The sequence below is a fragment of the Poromitra crassiceps genome (assembly GCF_964638095.1).
Source record: "Poromitra crassiceps genome assembly, chromosome: 1".
Taxonomy (NCBI): Eukaryota; Metazoa; Chordata; class Actinopteri; order Beryciformes; family Melamphaidae; genus Poromitra; species Poromitra crassiceps.
The window spans coordinates 74,479,336-74,503,618 of NC_139623.1; the positions used below are offsets into that span (position 1 = coordinate 74,479,336).

General features: G+C 43.2%; 1 protein-coding gene across 1 annotated transcript in view; it reads left to right on the top strand.

The window, feature by feature from the left end:
* The window catches only part of trim3b (tripartite motif containing 3b), a gene marked incomplete at both ends in the record, with an annotated part of 52,229 nt that extends 36,349 nt beyond the window's left edge, over positions 1–15,880 (top strand). Inside the window, 4 exons of the mRNA XM_083637497.1 lie at positions 1,119–1,287; positions 3,654–3,724; positions 4,287–4,427; positions 15,728–15,880. Of these exons, the coding sequence (XP_083493623.1) occupies positions 1,119–1,287; positions 3,654–3,724; positions 4,287–4,427; positions 15,728–15,880 (534 nt within the window). The remainder of the gene's footprint in view (positions 1–1,118; positions 1,288–3,653; positions 3,725–4,286; positions 4,428–15,727) is intronic.
* Positions 15,881–24,283: the final 8,403 nt, after the last annotated feature.

Sequence of the window (24,283 nt, forward strand, 5' to 3'; positions counted from 1 at the left end):
GGATGTTCGTTCTTCACAAGCTCCTCTCTTAGTAACGATATACCAGGCAATAGAGCAGGCAGCCTGGCTCACGTCTAGGCTAACGTTAGGTTGGGCTGCCTACACACACTACCGGGGGGGTACAACAACGTAGCCTCACGGTTAGATTTGTTAAACCAACATTTGCGCCAAAAGAAATGTAATCATAAAGTTAATCAAAATGCCACGGAAACATTAGGCTAATCAACACAGAGCTGTTCATCCGAGAATTTCCCCCAGTGAGAGGCTGAGCCAAGCAGCCCTGGCTCCTCTTCCAGGCTGAGAGGCTCCTCTTGCGGAGGTCTGGCTGATGCAACTCAATCTCCGACAACGGAGAACGTTACAGGCTGCAGTACCCACAACACTATACCAGCAAACAACGTTGCGTAAAGTGTCAAGGTTAGATTTGTAAAACCAACATTTGCTCCAAAAGGAATTAAATCATAAAGTTAATCAAAATGCCACGAAAACATTAGGCTAGCTTAGTCAACACAGCAATCCCCCCAGTGAGGCTGAAGGTGAGTGAGGCCTGCCTCCACTTCCGGCCCGCGCTGAGAGCGCTGAGAGCACTCGGCAGCAGCCCGGAGGTCTGAAATCTCCGACAACCAAAATCTGATTTTCGTACAAGCGTCATTTTGATAAACTGATCTCATAGTGGGAATCTTCCTGGTTACTTTTGGCGAGACAAAAAATATTACAACTTAAAGTGTCATATTTACAGAGCTAGACTGTATATAAATACACAACGCACTGTGCGCATTCTAGAAACAGCAGCTCTACATAAGAAAGTTCAGAGGGGCGTGGGGCTCTCAGAGGTTCTCAATCAAGGGAGCTACTGCGCAGACTCTGGTTCACTGATCGGGCCGGATTTTGGCTTCAATAAAACATACAGGGAAGAGATAGGGACACTCTCTCCATTCATATATCTCAGTGGTGTGAACAGGGTCACAAGCAAAAGAAAATCAAAACTATCCCTTTAAACAGCATTGTATCTTATTCCCTATTCCATAAAGAGCAGGATGGAAAGCGATTGCTTAATAACGTCCATGTGAATCCCCGTCCCCGTTTTTAATATCTCCAATCTGCTCTGCTCCCCTCAGAATAAGATTGGCGCCGGCCGGCTGATGGGGCCCAAGGGTGTGGCTGTGGACAGGAATGGACACATCATCACCGTGGACAACAAGGCCTGCTGCGTCTTCATCTTCCAATCCAACGGCAAGCTGGTGACCAAGTTTGGAGCCAGGGGGACATCTGACAGACAGTTTGCAGGTGAGGAGGAGAAGGCCTGGATATGAAACATCACACTCGATACATAACAGAGACATGGAGGAGAAGGCTCACACTCGATACATAACAGAGACATGGGGATCGCAAGCAATGCTCTTCTTTTTATAAATCCATGAGGCTGCAGTCTGCTTGAGCTTCTAAAATAAATCCAGCATGATATATTACATGTTCAGTATAATGTTTTGTGTTATGGCCACACATAACACCAGGGGTTGGACTGGGATCATAATTCAGGCCGGGCATTAGATACCAAGCAGGCCAGGCCGATATGGGCCGACAGGCGAAACATTTGGGCCCTTCGAAGCCCAATTTGGGCCGTTTGAAGCCCAATTTGGGTCGTTTGAAGCCAGATTTGGGCCGTTTGAAGTCCAATTTGGGTCGTTTGAAGCCCAATTTTGGTCATTTGAAGGCAGATTTGGGCCGTTTGAAGCCCAATTTGGGTCGTTTGAAGCCCAATTTGGGTCGTTTGAAGCCAGATTTGGGCCATTTCAAGGGCAATTTGGGTCGTTTGAAGCCAGATTTGGGCCGTTTGAAGCCCAATTTGGGTCATTTGAAGCCAGATTTGGGCCGTTTGAAGCCCAATTTGGGTTGTTTGAAGCCAGATTTAGTGAATATAATGCTAACGCAATGATACATGTTACCTATTTGTTCATTAATAGAAACATCAACATTGCCTAGATAACTGCAAGTATAAGAAGAAGTAAAACCAAAAACATGCCTCTGTACAAACGTTTCACAGCAAACTTTATTTAAGGAAGAGTGATCAGATCGTGCATACTATTCTCCACAGGCTTAATAACTACACGTCATAACAATAACAATAATAATAAACATTGACATATTCTCAGTTTCATTAAACATCTTCCTGTTTAAGAAAGCCCCTAGACATGGTAGTGTGTTCTGCTCAAGCCCCAACCTTTGTTTCTGAAAAATTAGGCCAACAATGGTTTTAGTCTCTATATAGCCTATAGCCAAGTGTTGAGCAATGCAAAAGTCAAGGCTCCAACACAAGAGTCCAGAAATGAATGAGTGACATCACGGTGGCTCTGTCCATATTTTCATGGTTCCGAGCTTCTGAGTCCAATTTTACAATGAGATGCACCCACTTTAACCCTGAAGTGTAATTATTACTTCAGACTAACTAATAAAGTAATAAAACCACTAGTAAACCAGGAGGCGGCGCCTGGCCTGCTGTTCAGTGAGTGGCCTGACTGCGGGCACACCAGAAAAAGAAAAAAAAACACACAAAACACAAAAACAAAAACACACACAAATATATATATATATATATATATATATATATATATATATATTTTTTTTTTTTTTTTTTTTTTTTTTTTTGCAGGCCATGCCAGGCCACCGACGTGCCCGATTATGCAGTCCGCGCCTGCATAACACAATATATCATATGGCATACTCTATATGGTGGATTTTAAAAGTCAAATGTTGGCTTAATTGCTTTGCAGCTGCAGAACACCCTGACTGCTCCTCGCTTATCCTTTATCTCTGACTATATCCTTTTTTTTTCTTTCTTTCTTTCTTTCTGCTCTTCCTCCTGTTTTCCAATTCAGAAAAACTTGTCCCAAACTTAACTAAACCTGTCTCAGTTTTCAGTAAGTATTAAGAGTGGGCTTGACACCACCTTAATCCCACAGTGCTGTGCTCTCTGTCTAACCCGACTCCCTCAAAGTGTGTCTGACCTGTTGAAAGCTCAAACTTGTTGACAACTTGTTGGAGCAACCTGTGATCAGAGATACATGTACATGCCATTGTAATAATCACTGTTATTGCAGTATTATTAATATAACATTTTGTCATGTGGATTATGTTGTATTGTTTGTGTCAAATGGCTATGAAAAGATCAGTGATTCCAGTGCCTTGAAACTAACCAATGTTTGTTGTTTGGTATGATGATCAGTGTGGGGGGAAAACAGAAATCTGATTACATTTTTGTGTGTTAGTGAGCAAATTATTTTCTTTTTCAATCCCTGTAATGAGTTACTTATGAGTTACAGCTACTTACAGTGGGGAGGGGATTGAATACTTGGTTGCTTGTTGGTTCACGTATATATTTTTCCATGTTTTCCATATAACCCAACTCAGATTTTGTCATGTTGTATTGTGAAAACATGAAAACAACAGTGTGACTTTATTTGAACTATCGAACGCATGAAAAGAATGGCATCCTTTGTACACAAACTATAGTTTGTATAGGCAACTGATTGGACTGGGTTCATTATAGCTACTGAAATGTGGGCTTAAACAACCCAGTAACAGAGGGAATGCTGCGAGCAACATGAATCATCTCTCAGTGCATGCATCAATAACACTCCCTTCTCTTCTTCCAGGTCCGCACTTTGTTGCAGTGAACAACAAGAATGAAATAGTTGTGACAGATTTTCATAATCACTCTGTGAAGGTGAGTCTTTCTGTGCTGTGATCAAAACAGGGATTACTGTATCTCTGATCCCTGACCTGTTCAAGCATTAATATCCTGTTACTATTCATTCAGATAGTAACTGTCTGTACAGAGCAAAATGTATTTGTGTATTATAGTACATGGCAGAAAACTAGGCATCTCGCGCGCTCAATTTCTAGGCTCGCCCGCTGCGTGGGATCGCTAGCTTGGCCGCTGCGCGGCCACGCCCGCCCTGCAGCTCGACCACTGTGCGGGCTCACTTGCGGCCTCGCCCACCCTGCAGCTCGATCACTGTGCAGGCTCACTTGCTCTTATGACATCACTGATGATGTCACAAACTGATGATGTCACAACTTCACTTCACTGATGATGTCACAAATGCTCTTATGACATCACTGATGTCACAATGCCTATGACATCATCAGTGATGTCACAATGCACAATTTCTCAAGTGACATCACTGATGAGATCACTTCCAGGACTAAATTGAAACAGAGAGAACATTGCACATGCTCCCTTTTATAATAGAATGATGAGCTCCCCCCTCTCTCCCTGTCCCCAGGTGTACAGTGCAGATGGAGAGTTCCTGTTTAAGTTTGGCTCTCATGGGGAAGGCAACGGCCAGTTCAACGCTCCCACCGGAGTGGCTGTGGACTCTAACGGAAACATCATCGTAGCCGACTGGGGTAACAGCAGAATACAGGTGAGTCGAGCCATATTCCCTCTGCTATGAACATGACATTTTACTGACTCCAAAACTCTATTTTCACCTGTATGTTTCTATGTAATTTCCTTGAGCTGCAATTAAACATACGTTATAAGAAACTTGTATTCAGTGTTTTTCAAATGACATGACTTAGAATACAGATTTAAAAAAGAAAAGTTTCAAACCTAATAAAATTCATTCATGTTTGTTAGCAGTTTTGGTGGGATATGTGTGAGATTAGGTATCATCAGTCCTGTTTTTCAGCAGCCACTATGTATGTATATATATATATATATATATATATATTTATATTTATATATATATATATATATATATATATATATATATACTGTATAGCTATTATGTTCATTCAGTCTTCAAATCAACTTTACTGCAGCATTTGTGAAACAGTTGCTATTAGTAACTTCCAACAGCAGAGGTTGCACAGTAAACTCATCCAAGTCGCAGCAACCCGATACTGATGAAGGCAACTTCAGTATCTCAAGTGTTTTCTTGATGCTAACACTAGAATCAGTTTGAAGCGGCTGCATGAGGGTGAAAGCCATAAGCTTTGTGTATCTGTCTTTCAGGTGATTGACAGCACTGGCTCCTTCCTATCGTAATTGTCTTTCAGGTGTTTGACACCACCGGCTCCTTCCTATCCTACATCAACACATCATAAGCTTTGTGTATCTGTCTTTCAGGTGTTTGACAGCACCGGCTCCTTCCTATCCTACATCAACACATCATAAGCTTTGTGTATCTGTCTTTCAGGTGTTTTACAGCACCGGCTCCTTCCTAACCTACATCAACACATCATAAGCTTTGTGGATCTGTCTTTCAGGTGTTTTACAGCACCGGCTCCTTCCTATCCTACATCAACACATCATAAGCTTTGTGTATCTGTCTTTCAGGTGTTTGACAGCACCGGCTCCTTCCTATCCTACATCAACACGTCATAAGCTTTGTGTATCTGTCTTTCAGGTGTTTGACACCACCGGCTCCTTCCTAACCTACATCAACACGCAGGCGCGCGGGAAGCTATCTCCCACGAGGGGGTCTGAAGCGCGCGTCGCGCCGCGCCGAGCACTTTGCGCGTGCACGTGTGAGGTGCGTGCGCGTGCACGTGCGAGGTGCGAGCACACGCAAAGTGCGCTGCGCGGCGCGGCCTTGTGCGAGCATGCTGCGTGAAGTTGGCACTTGTAATGCACAATTTATTGTCTTAAAACTTGAATGGAATCAGGGGTGCCGATTTATGTCTGTGCCAGTGCGTGCCCATGCTTGCGCATGCCCGTCGCCCAACCCATCCCCCGATAAAGCGATAAAGCTGACGCAAACGCACCATAGGAGATTTAACAGCGACCTACACACACACACACACACACACACACACACACACACACTTCACACACCACTTCAGTTCGACAGAATAGGAACAAGCGACCGAAGCATGCTGTAAACCACACTCATCTCAGCAACATAGAACATGAACAGCGTCAGCATCAGCGACCGACCCACACAGACACTGTTCGGGCTTTCTTACTGAATTTCAATTTCCATATAAGCCATTTGAGACGCACCGACTTCAGCTTAAACGCGCAACAGCGTGGATCTTCTTACCGTAACTTGTAGCTCTGTGTCGTAGTTGTTGGCTTGCAGCTCTGTCTTGTCTGCAAGGATGGCTCAGTGTATGAATGTGTTTATTGTTTGTGTGTTTGTATGTGGCTAGAGCTAATTGCCTCCTTCAGTTCAAAATCATAAAACAAAATCTCTTAGGCTTCAAGAACAAGTTAGCCTATCAAATGTAAAGTAATAAAGTGTCAAATCAAAATATTGTTCGTTCGGTATAATGAGTTTAGATCGAGCGGCGTGAGTGCGGTTTAATAACTGTTGGCAGAAAATGCGTCTGCTCGCCGCTTTGCACAGCTGGGTTAAATAAAGTTTGATTAGCAAACAAACAGCGTCAAGTTTCCAGCGCTCAACACCACTACTTCCGCTTATGGTTTTCAAAATAAAATGGCTTCAACATAACCGGCCCCTATTGTTATGGGCTTGCTCTAATAACAATACACTAACTCAAAACAAGAGCCATTTCAAAATGTGTTTAACAAAAATATTTGCAATGTAAATGCTTGTGAAGTGTGTAAAACAGGCATGGTGTAATGGCCTATTATAGCTTCAGTATTTTAGTTTGCATTTGGCACCAGCAGGCAAATCTTGCTGATGGGCCTTTCAAGAATGTTGGTTTTCGTCTGAAGACGCACACTTCTCACAAGTCCTCTTGAGTCTGGCATTGCTTCCAGGACTCTAGCCAGCATCCAGGATCCTCTTGGTGCATTTGTGTCTGCTACGATCACAACGTCTCCCTTTTCAAAGTTCCTCTGGATGCGGTTCCATCTTTGACGTTCATTCATGAGAGGTAAGTATTCTTTTATCCATCTCGTCCAAAACAGATCAGATAGGTATTGTACCTGTTTCCAACGGCGACGTGTATATACATCATCGGCCTGGAACACTCCTGGTGGAAAAATCGGCTGTTTCTTTAGCAATAACAGATGATTTGGTGTGAGTGCTTCTAGGTCGTTACGGTCACCTGAGACTGTTGTGAGTGGACGGCTGTTAAGTATGGCTTCCACTTCACACATTACTGTATGAAGACTTTCATCATCCAGTGTCTGATGTTTTGTGACTGAGAGCAAGGTCCTTTTGAGTAAACGGATTAACCGCTCCCATACTCCACCCCGATGGGGAGCAGCGGGGGGATTAAAAGTCCATTTGACTCCTCTCTGTTGCAGAGCTCTTTCAATTTTGTCCAAATTCCATGCTTTTAAAGATTGTTTTAGTTCTTTTTCAGTGGATATGAAATTGGTCCCATTGTCCGACCGCATTTCACTCACTTGACCTCTTCTAGCGATAAAGCGCCTGAGAGCGTTAATGCACGAGTCCGTATCCAAAGAATGGGCCACTTCAAGATGTAATGCTCTACTGACTAGGCAGGTGAAAATGACTCCGTATCTTTTGACTGTGGTGCGTCCTCTTTTCACTTCTATCGGACCGAAGTAGTCTACCCCAACTTGTGTGAAAGGCGGTAGGTCAGGAGTTATCCTATCTTTTGGCAGGTCTGCCATCTTCTGTTCACCAACAGATGTATTCAGACGCCGACATATCACACATTCTGAAATAATCTTTCTCAACAATGAATTGGCACATGGAATCCAATACCTCTGTCTCAGCACGGAAAGCATGTGGTTTCTCCCATTGTGTCCTACTTGACGATGTATACTTCGAAGAATGAGCTTAGACACATGGTGGTCCTTTGGGAGGATGGCAGGGTGCTTCGCATCTTCCGGCATGGCTGCTCTGCTTAATCTCCCACCCACTCTCAACACCTCTTGGTCAAGTTTTGGATCAAGCTTGTAAATTGAACTGTCTTTTTTCACATTCAAATTTCCTTTTTGCAAAGTTTCAATCTCTTCTTGAAACCTTTGTCTTTGACTGAATTGTACAACAGCTTTCTCTGCCTTGTTCAAATCATCCTGAGAGATGTTGTGCTTTCTTATAGTGTCTTTGAACCTTTTTATCTCTCGCTCAATCCCGTGTCTCTGTTTGTCTGGGTCTGGGTCCTGAGCTTGTATCATGGCAAACAGGTCTTTCCTTTTCCTACTCAGTTGCAAAAGGTGAGTTTTTAATCGCAACATCCATGCAACAGCTCTTTTCAATCTGTTGAGACTTGAGTAGTGATGTATCAGGGTATTAGTAGGATCTTGTTCTGTTATCAGAATGGTATTGACTGTAACCTTCTCTTTTTTGATTTCAGGATCGTCGGCTGGTATGGAGGTGAGATCAGCAGGTAAGTCCGGCCATGTCTCTTCCTTTTCTTGCAGGAAGTTTGGACCATTCTTCCAAGTTTCACACTTTAAAAATGCCTCAGCTGTAAGACCTCGGGATACATGGTCTGCAGGGTTGATCTTGGTGCTCACGTACCTCCATTGTTCAACATCAGAGAGTTCTCTGATAATGCCAACTCGGTTAGCCACAAACGTCTGAAATCTTTTGGTGTTATTTCTGATATATTTCAAGACGGATGTAGAGTCGGTCCAAAAAACAGCTCTTTTAAGTGGAAGGGAAAGCTCTGTCTCCATCATCCTGTCGATTCGTACTGCAAGTACAGCAGCCGTGAGTTCCATTCTTGGAATCGTGACTTGCTTCAAGGGGGCTACTCTTGCCTTTGCCATGACTAAAGTGAGATGAACTTGGTCCTTATCATTGCTCATTTTCAGGTAGGTCACAGTACCATATCCTGACTCGCTTGCATCACTGAAGTGATGCAGTTGGGCTGACTTTATCTCACCAAATTCCTTAGGTCTAATGCATCTTGCAATGCTGAAGTTTTCCATCTGTTGTAGTCCAGTGAGCCATTTATGCCACGACTGTCTGAAGGCCTCTGGAATCCTGTCATCCCATCCATATTTCAATTTACATAGTTGCTGCAGAATGTGCTTTGCAGTGAATATGAATGGAGCTAAGAATCCCAGCGGGTCATACACTGAACTTACAGTCGATAGGATTCCTCTTCTTGTGTAGGACTGATTTTTCACATTTACTTGAATTGTGAATGTATCCTCTTCCACATTCCACTGCACCCCCAGGGCTCGCTCTACCGGTAGATGCTTCTTATCCAAGTCGATATCTTTTACCTCTGTAGCTCGTTCTTCCTCTGGGATAGAGGTCAACACAGCACGGCTGTTGCTTACCCATTTGGTTAGGCGGAAACCACCTTGAGCACACAGGGTTCTTAATTCTTCACATAGTGTTATGCCGTCGTTGTCACTTGACACACACTTCAAACAATCATCAACATAGAAATTCTCTTTCACAGTATTAACAGCCACTGTTGAGAATTTGTCCTTGTTATCTTCAGCAGTCTTTCTCAAGGCATAACTAGAACAGCTGGATGAAGATGTTGCTCCAAACAGATGCACAGTCATTCGGTGCTCCACTAGGTTTTGCGTGACATCACCATTCGGCCACCACAGAAACCGAAGGAAGTTGCTGTCAGCTTGTGTGACTTTCACTTGATGAAACATACCTTCGACGTCTGCCATCATTGCCACCGGTTCCTGTCTAAAACGGATCAAGACACCTAGCAATGTGTTGGTTAAGTTTGGGCCTTGTATTAGTTCATCATTTAAGGAAGTTCCTTTAAATGACGCTGAACAGTCAAAAACTACACGAAGTTTCTGTTTCTTGGGATGACGCACACCGTGGTGAGGCAAGTACCAGCTCTTTCCTTCCTCTTGTTTTAGCTGTGCTCGTGGTACAGCTTCGGCATGTCCTTTTTTAATTACACTTTCAAGAAAGTCAGTGTACTCTTTGTGAAACTCAGGATCGCATCTGAACTTCCTTTTCAATGACATAGCACGTTGCTCTGCAAGGTGGCGATTGTTAGGCATTACAACATCATTCTGCTTGAATGGAAGGTTTAACTGGTAGTGACCATCCTTCATCTTGCTTGAGTCAGACATGATTTTCATGAATCTTTTATCCTCGATAGACATTTCTGCCTTGTCTTCGTAGTGTCTTTCTGGGAAATCAACATTGAATTGTTGTATCATGAGGTCATTCAAGTTTACGATAGATATACGATTGCTGAAAACGTGGCTTGGTTGCTTCTTGCTAATAATGTTTTCATGTAGCAGTCCATTAACCACCCATCCAAGTCTTGTCTTAACTGCATAGGGTCCTTTACCCCTGCTATTAATCACTGCCCAAGGTTCCATGAGCTTAGCTGCATCATTTCCAATCAGGAGTCCAATGTTTGCATCAATATATGGCAACTTAACCTCTTTTAGGTAGTCCCATTCTTGCACATCATCCTGAGTGGGAATTTGCTCCTTGGTAACAGGAATTTCTTCTTGGGTGTAAACTCGTGGCAGTTGGAGAAAATCATCTTCTTCAAGACTTGACACTTCCAGTCCATTGATCGTGTTGATAGAAATTACCTTTTCTTGTCCTAGAGTGCGAAGTAGGATTTTAGTTGGTGTTGCTTTGACATTCAGTTGCTTCCTTAAAGCTTCTGTGCAAAAGGTCCCAGTGCTTCCTGGATCAAGGAAGGCATATGTTTGGAGTCTCTGATTGGAATTCGTTAACTTAACTTGCACAGGAACGATCGACAACTTCTGTTGGTCACCGGCCCCAGTACGGATAGGCCCTTTCATAGTGACCAACGCACTGCTCACTGACACGTTCTCTGTGCTTAGACTTGCATCTTTCTTTATTTCAATGTGCAACACAGTAGGATGCCTCTTCGAACATATCTTACAAGTCATTCTCCTGCTACATTCTTTACTCATATGTCCCTTGGTGACACATCCGAAACATAATCCATTCCTTTTAAAGAATTCAACTTTGTCCTTGTGCATCCTTTTGTCCAAATCTTTGCACAACTCTGTACTGTGATTTCCTTTGCAAAATACGCATGTCTTCGGTGGCAGGGATGTAGTTGTGTTTGCGCTTCGATATTCATCCTTTTGTTCATGCGTTTCTGTTACAGTAGCAAAACTGCTCTTATTGTACGATGGGCCAGGAATTGATTTATATTTGCTGCTTCGGGGATTTGGCTTCATGTCTTTTGCTGTTACAGCATCTTGTATGTTTCCAAAGAGGGGATCAACGGCAATGTTTGCTTGTCTTTCAATAAAATCTACAAGCTGTTGAAACCTGGCTCTTTGATTTGTGCGCTCATGAAAATCGTACGCCACCGTCCGCCACTTCTCCTTGATCTTGAATGGTAGCTTTGACAGCACAGACTTCAGGTGCGTAGGATTATTCATGTCTTGCAAAATGTCATTATTACTCATAGCATTACAGCATGCTCTCAGAAACAGTGAGTATCTGTGTAAGGCTTTCCTGTCCTCCGATCGGATTGTCTCCCAATTCAAAATCTTTTCTTGGTAGGCAGCAGCTATTAAAACGTCATTCCCAAAGTGTTTGTCCAACAGCCGTTTTGCTTCCACATAACCTTTTTGTGAATCCATGTGAAGGCAGCTCCTCACCATTGCTTTTGGCTGTCCTTCCGTATACTGTTCAAGAAAGAGCAGTCTATCTCTGTTGTTGTCGGTCTTACTTTCCACACAGTGTTCAAATATTCCAATGAAGGTGATATAATTTAATGGATCACCTTTAAAAACAGGAACCTCACGAGAAGGCAAAAGTGAGAGCCTCTGTTCTTGAATTAACATTTGTGTGATTTCATTTTGTTTTTTCATAATGTCAATCATAGCTGTACTTGGTTGCAAGTTCAACTGTGCATCATCTTGCACTCCAACATTTGTGCTAGGTTGTTGGTGACTAGCAGACATCTGTTGCCATAAAGGCATTTGTTGAGATGTTTGTCCCATAAAGTGATGCAATTGGCCACTTGGAGGCGGTTGTTGAGATGTCTGTCCAATTAAGCCTTGTGATTGACCACTAGGAGGTGGTGGTTGAAACATCTGTCCCATCAAGCGTTGTGATTGGCCACTAGGAGGTGGTGGTTGTTGAGACGTCTGTCCCATGAAGCGTTGTGATTGGCCACTAGGAGGCGGTGGTTGTTGAGACGTCTGTCCCATCAAACGTTGTGATTGGCCACTAGGAAGGGGTTGATAGATGGTTGGTGATGGTTGAACTCCATTTTCCTCTTCTTCACAATCATTAATATCACCACCATCTTTGTCATCATCCTCCTCATCATCCTCCTCCTCATCCTCCTCCTCCTCATCATCACCGCTTTGTACACCTTCCATTGATGCAAAATATTCATTGATACGGTCTGAAGACTTAACAGGCTTTGAGTCTATATCATGAGTAGCATCCAACACTTTCAACTTTGCATTAGCAGCTGAGATTTCCACTTCCAACTCAAATGCATCCTTTTTTGCTTTCAATTGTACCTCCTCCATGTCCAATGCCTGCCTTTGCTTGAGAGCAGCAGCACGTGCAAGTAAAGCTGCTTTGTCAGCCTCTGCTTGACGACGAACTGAGGAGGTGCTTGTAGCACTGCTTCTTCTGCTGATCCTGCCAATTGAAACGTCATCACATGCCTTCATTCGTTCTGCCTCTTGTACAAGATGTGCATTTTTTAGCCAATGTTCTACTTTGCCGTGGAAATCCTCGTAGAATGACATTTTTGACATGTACCAATTATTATCCTTTTCTTTGTCTTCTTCCTGCTGTAATTTATGTACTGCCATGTGAAGTGACTTGAACTCATTTGCTTTAACATTAAATTTATCAAATAATTGTTTTACTAATTCAATGTTTGCAAAATCAACTAAAAGTTGTTCAATAGCATTCCTTTTGCCTGTGAGCTGTCCAAGTTTAGCTTTTCTTTTATTACATTGTTTTTCAAAATTAGCTTCAAGGGCCTTTGGAGTTAGCTTCCCTTGTCTTTTCTCCTCAGTCACAGGCAGTGCTTGCTGCAGCATGGGTATGCTTTGAACATTCAAATCTTCTCCACCAGCAGCTTCAGATAACTTTTTATTTTCATCCTCCATTGTTAGAACAGCATACAGACATCAATATTCACTGATCAAACAACAGCGGTCCTCTTCACATAGGCATGCACTTTCAATATCAATAATGAACCATCGGCAATCCTTGTCAAAGTTAATACTGCGAGGAATGTAACCATCACACTTTTATTGCGATATCCATCAAATTCAAATCCATTATCGCAACATCCACTTCAGTGCAATGCACCCTCATTAACTCATTCCATCCAGGTCCATTTCCACTGTCCTCATCAGAGAAGTTGTTCAACTTAATTTATCAACGTGCATACTTTTCCTTTTCCATCGACAAGCGAAGTCTTCCACTTGAGAAGTTTTCTTTCTTTTCCTCTCAAGTGTGCCAAGTTATTAAACTTTTGTTCGGGCTTTCTTACTGAATTTCAATTTCCATATAAGCCATTTGAGACGCACCGACTTCAGCTTAAAAGCGCAACAGCGTGGATCTTCTTACCGTAACTTGTAGCTCTGTGTCGTAGTTGTTGGCTTGCAGCTCTGTCTTGTCTGCAAGGATGGCTCAGTGTATGAATGTGTTTATTGTTTGTGTGTTTGTATGTGGCTAGAGCTAATTGCCTCCTTCAGTTCAAAATCATAAAACAAAATCTCTTAGGCTTCAAGAACAAGTTAGCCTATCAAATGTAAAGTAATAAAGTGTCAAATCAAAATATTGTTCGTTCGGTATAATGAGTTTAGATCGAGCGGCGTGAGTGCGGTTTAATAACTGTTGGCAGAAAATGCGTCTGCTCGCCGCTTTGCACAGCTGGGTTAAATAAAGTTTGATTAGCAAACAAACAGCGTCAAGTTTCCAGCGCTCAACACCACTACTTCCGCTTATGGTTTTCAAAATAAAATGGCTTCAACAGACACATTGATTGAGAGATCAAAAGTTTTAACCAACATTATAACATACACTACTACACCTCACCTGGAACTGGAAGTCGTAGGCTACTCGTCACGGTTGCACTGGTGGTGGTGGAAAACGCACTAGGTCTTGTGATCAAAAATCTCCTCATTTTGTTTTGGCTACTTGTGTTGAGATGTGTCAGTCTGTCACTCTCTCTCTGATACCGCTCAATGCACAAGTGTGTTTACTCACTACGTCAGCAGGGTAGAGTGCACTGACTCATGCAGCCAATCAGATTGGGCTATGTTTTGATCAACTCGTTTTGTAACCCGGGGCCGCCAGCGGGCCTCGGGTGGAGGAGTTTGCTATCAAATCAATGTAAAGAGACTCGACCCCGCCCAGCCACAGCCTAGAGCCCAGAGCAGAGCACCCACGGGGAAATGAGGGGAGAGAGAGAGAGAGAGAGAGATGCCTGTGACAGTCACTGAAGTTTCGCCAAATGAGGGTGGGGCTGCTGGGGGGGGCTGGGGGGGGCTGCGTCAGGAAGGTGCAGGGGCTGAGGCCGCCACCAGGGGGGGCTGCAGCCCCGGCAGCTCCCCCTTTCCAGCGCGGTTGTCAACACGTCATAAGCTTTGTGTATCTGTCTTTCAGGGGTTTGACAGCACCGGCTCCTTCCTATCCTACATCAACACATCATAAGCTTTGTGTATCTGTCTTTCAGGGGTTTGACAGCACCGGCTCCTTCCTATCCTACATCAACACATCATAAGCTTTGCGTATCTGTCTTTCAGGTGTTTGACAGCACCGGCTCCTTCCTATCCTACATCAAGCTTTGTGTATCTGTCTTTCAGGTGTTTTACAGCACCGGCTCCTTCCTATCCTACATCAACACATCATAAGCTTTGTGTATCTGTCTTTCAGGTGTGTTTTTTTTTTTTTTTTTTTTTTAATGTTTTTTTTCCCGATTTTTTATCCCATTTTATCCCCCGTTTTAGTGCTCATTTGATTACTCAATCCTGGTTGCTACTCCATCCTCTGCCGATCTGGGGAGAGCCGAGACTGATTCCATGCATCCTCCGAGACATGGGCAGTCAAGTCAGCCGCTTCTTTTCACCTGCCCGAGGGAGCTTCACCGGTAGGACATAGCACGTGGGAGGTTCACGCTATTCCAACCAGTTCCCCTCCCTCTGAACAGGCGCCCTTAACGATCAGAGGAGGAACCATATAAGCAACCGGGATGTTGCATGTTTTTGTGAAGGGGGTTCCTATATGAAGGAGACCCCCGGGAGGCACGGGGAGAACATGCAAACTCCACACAGAAAGGCCATTTTGCCGACCCCACCCGGGCGGTGGGCACTCGAGGACATGCGGACGGGCACGCATTCCTTCAGTGTTCACATCGGTCCAGGTGGGAATCGAACCCACGACCTTCGAGCTGTGAGGCGATAGTGCTTACCACTGCACCACCGTACCTCCCTGTCTTTCAGGTGTTTGACAGCACCGGCTCCTTCCTATCCTACATCAACACATCATAAGCTTTGTGTATCTGTCTTTCAGGTGTTTTACAGCACCGGCTCCTTCCTATCCTACATCAACACATCATAAGCTTTGTGTATCTGTCTTTCAGGTGTTTTACAGCACCGGCTCCTTCCTATCCTACATCAACACATCATAAGCTTTGTGTATCTGTCTTTCAGGTGTTTGACAGCACCGGCTCCTTCCTATCCTACATCAACACATCATAAGCTTTGTGTATCTGTCTTTCAGGTGTTTGACAGCACCGGCTCCTTCCTATCCTACATCAACACATCATAAGCTTTGTGTATCTGTCTTTCAGGTGTTTTACAGCACCGGCTCCTTCCTATCCTACATCAACACATCATAAGCTTTGTGTATCTGTCTTTCAGGTGTTTGACAGCACTGGCTCCTTCCTATCCTACATCAACACGTCAGCGGACCCACTGTATGGGCCGCAGGGCCTCGCCCTCACCTCAGATGGACATGTAGCTGTCGCCGACTCTGGCAACCACTGCTTCAAGGTTTACCGCTACCTGCAGTAGACTAAGGGAGGCATTTACCTGCCGTAGACTTGGGGAGACGTGTCGTCTACCTGCAGTAGACTGAGGGAGACGTCTACCTGCAGTAGACTGAGGGAGACGTGTCGTCTACCTGCAGTAGACAGAGGGAGACGTGTCGTCTACCTGCAGTAGACTGAGGGAGACGTGTCGTCTACCTGCAGTAGACTGAGGGAGACGTCTACCTGCAGTAGACTGAGGGAGATGTCTCTGTGACCACCTGATCATGCTACCAGTGGACAGAGAGCTGAAACGTGTCCACCTCCCCTTCTTTTTCACTGGCCCTGCTTCCAGAAGTAGTCCCCATTGATTTCAGAAAATCCTGCTAAAAAGTTTTAAGCTTTCAACTGAACCAACAGCTCAATCATGAGCTAATTACAATACATTCAGAAAAAAATATGTACATATAAAAACAAGAAAGGATAAAAGACTGGAGGCCTAAATTGTTTGTTTTTTTAAGAGGGAATTAACTACTCATCCCAAACAGCTTGAGAGTGATTCCCTTTCCCACATTTTCAACAATGTTACAAAATAATATTTTAATATAATAATATCCTGTGATTACTGCCTTGTATCTTTCTTTTCCTCAACCGTTAAGAAAGACTCACGTCTGACAGCAAAACCATAGTGGAGCAGCAGCAATTACTGATACGGGTTGCTACCCAACTAAGCGTTCGTTCACACCATACGCCAAAGCCACGCTCAAGCTACGCTGAAGCCCCGCAGTTTCATTTTGGCATCCTTGTTAACAGGTGAGGCTGTTCACACCAGCCACACCACGCTGAAGCTGTGCTGAAGCGATCGTTCAGGATTCTGTTGTATTTTCCAAGTGTGAAGCGTGAAGCTACCAGGCATGAAGTCAATGCAAGTTGTGGGCGGGGGCAATGTGCTGGTGCTGAGAAAAAGAGAGTGCTTCTTGTGTGACCGGTTTACCGTGAGCTCAGCTTCAGCGTGGCTTTGGCGATAAGGTGTAAACAAAGCTTAACAGAAGCAGAGCTGAAGTTAACAGAAGCTGAGTGTCCCCGCCCACAACTTACATTCATTTTATGCCTGGCAGCTTCATGCTTCACGCTTGGAAAATAGAACAGAATCCTGAACGATCGCTTCAGCGCAGGTTCAGCATGGCTTGAGTGTGCCTTGAGCGTGGCACGTGTGCGGCTGGTGTAAACGGTCTTGCCTGTTAACAAGGACGCCGAAATGAAAACGTTGTTATGGTGGCCATCTTGGAATTTCAAAATCACGTCGTAACGAAACCTAATTCTTACAATATATCAGCTTCTAAACCATTTAGGATCACATTTTCAGTGTCTACACATACATTTTCAGGGCCAAGGAATACAATTTTAGCAATACAAATTGTTCAAGCAGATATATAGCTGGAGAGCTATCAGCCCGCACACTCACCGGATAATTTAAAGTCTTAAGGTGCACGGCACAAGAGTTTCTTGAAGCAATAGAGAAGGAGCCAGCACTCAGAGAATCCTTTTGAGGGTTTTTATTCCTGTTGCACCACAACGTACGCGTTTCAGCGTTAGCCTTCGTCAGCGTTGTGCTGTGTCAGGCGGAAAAGGGCGTATAAATACAGCCAGACAGGAAGTACAAACAATTAGTGTAGAAAAAAAAAAAAAAAGGGTATAATATATATATACCGTATATATATATATATATATGTACATTTGAAAAGTGCATTATGCATCGATGAGATATACTAGAATGTAACCCAGCATAGTACACAAGCATTAATATGAGTACAAAGATAGAAAAAATGTATATATATATAATTCGTATTAGAAACATACCACAGCCTCGAGAAAACGACCTGTTGTCTTCAAAGTAACAGCAGGAGAGAAATAAAAAGGACTGGACTTTATATAAAATTAAAATAATAAAACAGTCAAAGAAACCATTTTGTTGTCTTCAAAGTGACAAGGCAGACTGACGCCTATGTAGGCTATAAATTTAAGAAAGTACAAATGACACTACAAATACAAACCAGAATACCAAAAAAGAAATGCTTTTACAGGAAACAGCCCAACAGTAACTCTTCATTCAATCCTTTTGGGTGTTCTGACTGGAGTGTGTGGATCCAAAACGCCTCTCTTTGTAATAAGGCTCGGTCCCTATCACCACCTCTTTTTAAAGGGTTAACAACCTCTATTCCCTGAAACCTGAGAGAACACACATCATGGCCCATAGAATTAAAATGTCTAGCCACAGACGACTTCTCATCACGGTTTCTAATGCTACACTTGTGTTCACAAATACGAGTTTTGAGTTCCCTTTGAGTCTTACCCACATAAATATTGGAACATGGACACTTAAGCAAATAAACCACAAATTTAGTTTTACAAGAGATTCTATTATTAATGTGGTATTTTTTACCAGAATGGGGGTGGGCAAAAAATTCCCCTCTGATCATAGCATTACATTGGATACAATTTCCACAAGGAAAATTACCAGTTGGTAAGTGTGATAAAAAATGTGTGGGGCGTGTGTAGCAATCTGCTTTTACCAGAGCATCTCTCAGGTTCCTCGCACGTTTCTGTGCAAAAATGGGGGGCTGCTCGAACATGTGGCCCACCAAGGGGTCACTGTGTAGGATGTGCCAATGTTTGAGAATGGTTTTCTTAATGTCTAATGAAGCAGGAGAAAAGGTAGTAGCACAAACAATATTGGACTTCCTTACAGAGGGGGCTTTTGGTGTTAGCAGGTCCTGTCTGTTAAGGCCCCTAACCCTCTGCAAGCTCTTACTGAGAGTTTGGTTATCATATCCTTTAAGTATGAACCGTTCACAAAGTTCAGAGGCTTGTTCCTCAAAAGTGTTATCAGTGCTGCAAATTCTCCTCGTTCTCAGAAGCTGGCTGTAAGGCAAACCTTTCTTGAGACTAGGGGGATGAAAGCTGGAGAAGTCCAGGAAGCTGTTCCTGTCAGTTTGTTTTCTATATACCTTGGTCATAAGATGTTCCGATTTAGTCACCAAAACATCTAAAAATGAAATTGATTCTAAACTGTGATCTAAAGTAAATGAAATAGAGGATAGTCTGGAGTTAATGTATACCTTGAATTCTTCCAGTTCATTGAGAGACCCCGTGAAGATGAAAAAAATGTCATCAATGAATCTCAACCAGCAATGTAACAATTCTGAGAAAGGATTATTGTGATACACGAAATCTTCTTCAAACTTCCCCATAAATAGATTAGCGTAATTGGGCGAACAAGGACTTCCCATACTCACACCTTGGCATTGAAGATAGAAAGCATTTTCAAACTTAAAATAATTGGTATTCAACACAAGCTTAGAAAGGTCCACCAGAAAATCACTAGGGGGTGTCAGAGCTGATCTTTTCTCTAAAAAATATGATAAGGCCACCAAACCCTCCTCATGGGGTACATTGGTGTATAGACTGTTGACATCCATCGTACACAACAAGCTATTCTCTCCAATACGTTGTAAGGAGTTTAATTTATTCAAAAAATCAGTCGTATCTTTAAGGTAAGATGGAAGTTGTGTCACACTATGTTTTATGTGGCAATCAATGTATTGAGAAATGGGCTCTGTGATTGACCCACAGCCAGCAACAATAGGCCTTCCTGGTATAGGCTCTATACAACTCTTGTGTATTTTAGGAAGTGTATAAAACACTGGACGTACAGGATGTTTCTGTATCAAAAATTTATATTCATCCTGACTGATCAAAGAATTGCTCAAAGCATTACTCAAAAAATTGTCAACCTTCTGCATAAATTTAATTGTGGGGTCTCCTATTAAAGGAGTGTAAAACTGAGTCATACCAAGTTGTCGCAAAACTTCTGTTCTATATGCTTCTTTATTCTGTATTACAATAGCACCCCCTTTATCAGCATTCTTGATGACAATGGAAGAATCATTAGACAGAGACAGTAGGGCTTTTCTTTCATCAAGTTCAATGTTGGAGTAAAGTTTCTTCTTATAGTACTGACGTACCTTCTGTACAGTGTCTTGTTCGACCAGCCTGCAAAAGGTGGCCACAGAGTAGTTCAACATAGGAGGTACAAATGTACTTTTGGCCCTCAGTCTTGTGGACCCAGAGGTAGAGTCGGGTCCCTGACTCGGAGTCTGTGGGGGGTGAGGCTGTGTAGGAGGGGGGCCCTTGTCAAAGAAAGCACGAAGTTTAACATTTCTTAAGAATTTGAACATTTTGACTCTAGTCTTAAATGAATCAGCTTTGGTAGAAGGAACAAAAGAAAGACCTTTAGATAAGATGGATGTCTCCTGCGTTGTCAGGTGTCTGTTGGAAACGTTGACCACGTTCTGCCCCTCTGGCTGCGGCCTCCTCTCCCTCTGTAAGCGCGACCGGTGTCGCTGGCCTCCCCTCCGGGTGGGTCGCCTCTTGTTGCCCATCTGGTGAGATATCGGCGCTGCTGCGTCGGTGGGCCTAAAAAACGGCGCTGTCTGCCCGATGTCCGCTCCTCACTGCCCGACTCCTCCGTGGAAAGACCGCTGGAAGCGGTGTACTCTGCCCGTCTGTAGTGGTGTCGATGATGTGGTCTGAAGCCGTCAGAAGACAACCAGGAATACACCCGCCCGTTCTTATAGTCAAGGGTGTCCCTCCGGTATTTGCTGAGTTTGATGTCAAGTAGTTCCTTCTCGTAGGATGCGATGATAGCTGTGTTCTTGGAAGCTATTTCTTTAAGGGTTTCAGAGTTCATTTTGTCAGACATCTCTTTCTTGAGATTCACAATTTCACGACGGGTCTCGGACAGTTCAGAGTCGGCATGTTTAATGACCAGCAACATGAGGTCTAAAGAACATTTGTTGAGAATTTCACACCATTGCTTACAGAAATCTGCGTTGTTTCTCCCAAGCGCCGGTTCCTTGTTAATTCGTAATCCTCTCGGGATGCGTTTATTCCGCCAGTATTGTGACAGCGTGGAGCCATGGAGACTGAAGCGAGTCTCGCGCTTCAACAATTGTTCAAGGCGCTGGGTGAATGACGCGGCCGTGTCAGTAGACCCGTCCGCAGCTCGGGTGAAGGAAGAAGAACTAGGAAATAAATTTAAAATAGTGTCGGAGTCCGAGTCCGAAAAGGCCAGTGTGGAGGCTCTGGCGTCTGTTAGTGAATCGATAGCTTGGTACGCCGCCATAGCTAGCGACACAGGTGAAGCAGGAAGAGGTGCGTAGCTCAACAAAAGTTCAAGCAGATATATAGCTGGAGAGCTATCAGCCCGCACACTCACCGGATAATTTAAAGTCTTAAGGTGCACGGCACAAGAGTTTCTTGAAGCAATAGAGAAGGAGCCAGCACTCAGAGAATCCTTTTGAGGGTTTTTATTCCTGTTGCACCACAACGTACGCGTTTCAGCGTTAGCCTTCGTCAGCGTTGTGCTGTGTCAGGCGGAAAAGGGCGTATAAATACAGCCAGACAGGAAGTACAAACAATTAGTGTAGAAAAAAAAGGGTATAATATATATATATATATATACTATGTACATTTGAAAAGTGCATTATGCATCGATGAGAAAAAATACCACATTAATAATAGAATCTCTTGCAAAACTAAATTTGTGGTTTATTTGCTTAAGTGTCCATGTTCCAATATTTATGTGGGTAAGACTCAAAGGGAACTCAAAACTCGTATTTGTGAACACAAGTGTAGCATTAGAAACCGTGATGAGAAGTCGTCTGTGGCTAGACATTTTAATTCTATGGGCCATGATGTGTGTTCTCTCAGGTTTCAGGGAATAGAGGTTGTTAACCCTTTAAAAAGAGGTGGTGATAGGGACCGAGCCTTATTACAAAGAGAGGCGTTTTGGATCCACACACTCCAGTCAGAACACCCAAAAGGATTGAATGAAGAGTTACTGTTGGGCTGTTTCCTGTAAAAGCATTTCTTTTTTGGTATTCTGGTTTGTATTTGTAGTGTCATTTGTACTTTCTTAAATTTATAGCCTACATAGGCGTCAGTCTGCCTTGTCACTTTGAAGACAACAAAATGGTTTCTTTGACTGTTTTATTATTTTAATTTTATATAAAGTCCAGTCCTTTTTATTTCTCTCCTGCTGTTACTTTGAAGACAACAGGTCGTTTTCTCGAGGCTGTGGTATGTTTCTAATACGAATTATATATATATACATTTTTTCTATCTTTGTACTCGTATTAATGCTTGTGTACTATGCTGGGTTACATTCTAGTATATCTCATCGATGCATAATGCACTTTTCAAATGTACATATATATATATATATATTATACCCTTTTTTTTCTACACTAATTGTTTGTACTTCCTGTCTGGCTGTATTTATACGCCCTTTTCCGCCTGACACAGCACAACGCTGACGAAGGCTAACGCTGAAAAGCAATACAAATTGTGTCAGATAAAAAAGAATACGGCCATCTTGGAATTTCAAAATCACGTTATAACAAAACCTATTTCTTACAATATCTCAGCTTCTAAACCACCTAGGATCACAATTTCAGTGTCTACACATACATTTGCAGGGCCAAGGAATACAATTTTAGCGATAAAAATAGAATCAGTCAGATGGTTTTTAATGGGTTTAGTGGACACGGTAGGTGGCTTAGCGCTAGATTTGAGATGGATGTGGACGTTTCTGACAAAAGCACCAAATTGTCCACAAATGCTGCCCATAGCCATAGCTTGCCATTTTTGATAGGATCCCCTTCCTGCAAATATATTATGGTGGCCATCTTGGATTTTCAAGGTGGCCATAATATAAAAACCTATATCTACATCTCAGCTTCTAAGCCACTTAAGATCACAATTTTGGTGTCTAAACATACATTGTCAGGGTCAAGGAATGCAACTATACCATTTACTTGAATTTAACATAAATACTAAATTGTCCATACAAATCAGAAAAATAATAACAAAACTGAATAATGTTAATGTATCACAGTCATTGAGAACACTGCATGACCTGTTCAAAAAAGAAAGGTCCAAGTTACTCTTCTGGCAAAAAGTACAAAGCCTTTATTTAGATGGATATTTCATTATTAAATGTTTAAAAACATACTGTAGCTGGTGCAGGTTAAAATATAGCTGGGACGTAGCCCACACGTAGCGGCACAAACAGTCTCAGCACAGTTTCCCCTACTGGCAAAATAGCTCCTTTCTAGCTTCATCCACATGTTCCAGGTCACTGGTCTTACCATACATGATAACGCCGAAGCGTTCCAGAAGTTGGAAATGTTGAGCCTAGAGATTTCCCCCTAGGTTTTCTTACATGGCCTCATGCGGATGTTGTGTGCAAGAAAGCCCTTCAGCGCACTTTTTTTTTTATTGTAAGCTCAGAAGTTTTAATGTGGATAACATTTTTATGAAAATGTTTTATTCTTGTTTTATCGAATCAGTCCTCACATTTGCTTTTGTGAGCTGGTACGGGTCACTTACTCTCAAGAATGAAAACAGACTGCAGTGCATAGTCAAGGTGTGCGGCAAAATTGCTCACACTACCTTAAATGATCTTCCTAACCTATACAAGGTTAGGTCCTTGAGGAAGGCCCAGTCTATTTTGGCTGACCCTGTCCATCCCCTGTCCTCAGAGTTTAAGTTGCTCCCGTCTGGCCGTAGATACAGTGTGCCAAGATGCAGGATCAATACATCTAAAAACTCATTCATTCCTGCTCCTATTGGCTTTTTAAACAGCTGTAGCCTATGTAACTTTTGCCCTGTTTATTTCTGTTGTTTGCAGGTTAGTTTGATTGTTTATGTTGATTTACTGCTGGCTGTACCACAAATTGCCTCTCGAGGATAATAAAGAGAACCTTGACCTTGACCTTGATGGCATTGACGTGATGATAAGTACGGGGCACGGTAGTGCTGTGGTAGCGCAGTCTCCGCACAGCTAGAAGGTCCTGGGTTCGATTCTCGCCTGGCATCCTGTGGGCGCTGGCTTTCTGCTCAGGTGTTTGTAATCATCTTGTGAGGTCTCTAGACCATAGTTCAAGCAGAAGGCCATTCGTGCATAATCTAATCCGATCACCCCTGACGTCAATCAAGTTCTAGTATGACGTGGTCAGTCAAAGTCTTAGTATGACGTCCGTAATGACGTCAGATATGACGTCAGTTAATTCTCATATATATAGCAAGGGTTCTACGTCACCTCTCTCTCTCTGGCCGATCATAACAGCAGCAGCTTCACAGCAGTCCATCTCCCTTGAGCCCTCCTCCGGAGCGTTGTTTTGCACCATATCCGGAGACCGAATCAGCACCCTCAAGCCTTCTCTACCCGTGGAAATCCAACGCAGATATTCCCCGCATGTTCCTCAACGCTTCCCACTCCATTCCCGGCATGTCGAGCTCCGAGCAGTCCATGGACAGCGACAGCAGCTCAGCCAACGAGACCCCGTTCCAGATCGGCCACGGTGCGTTCTTGCTTTCCGAGACG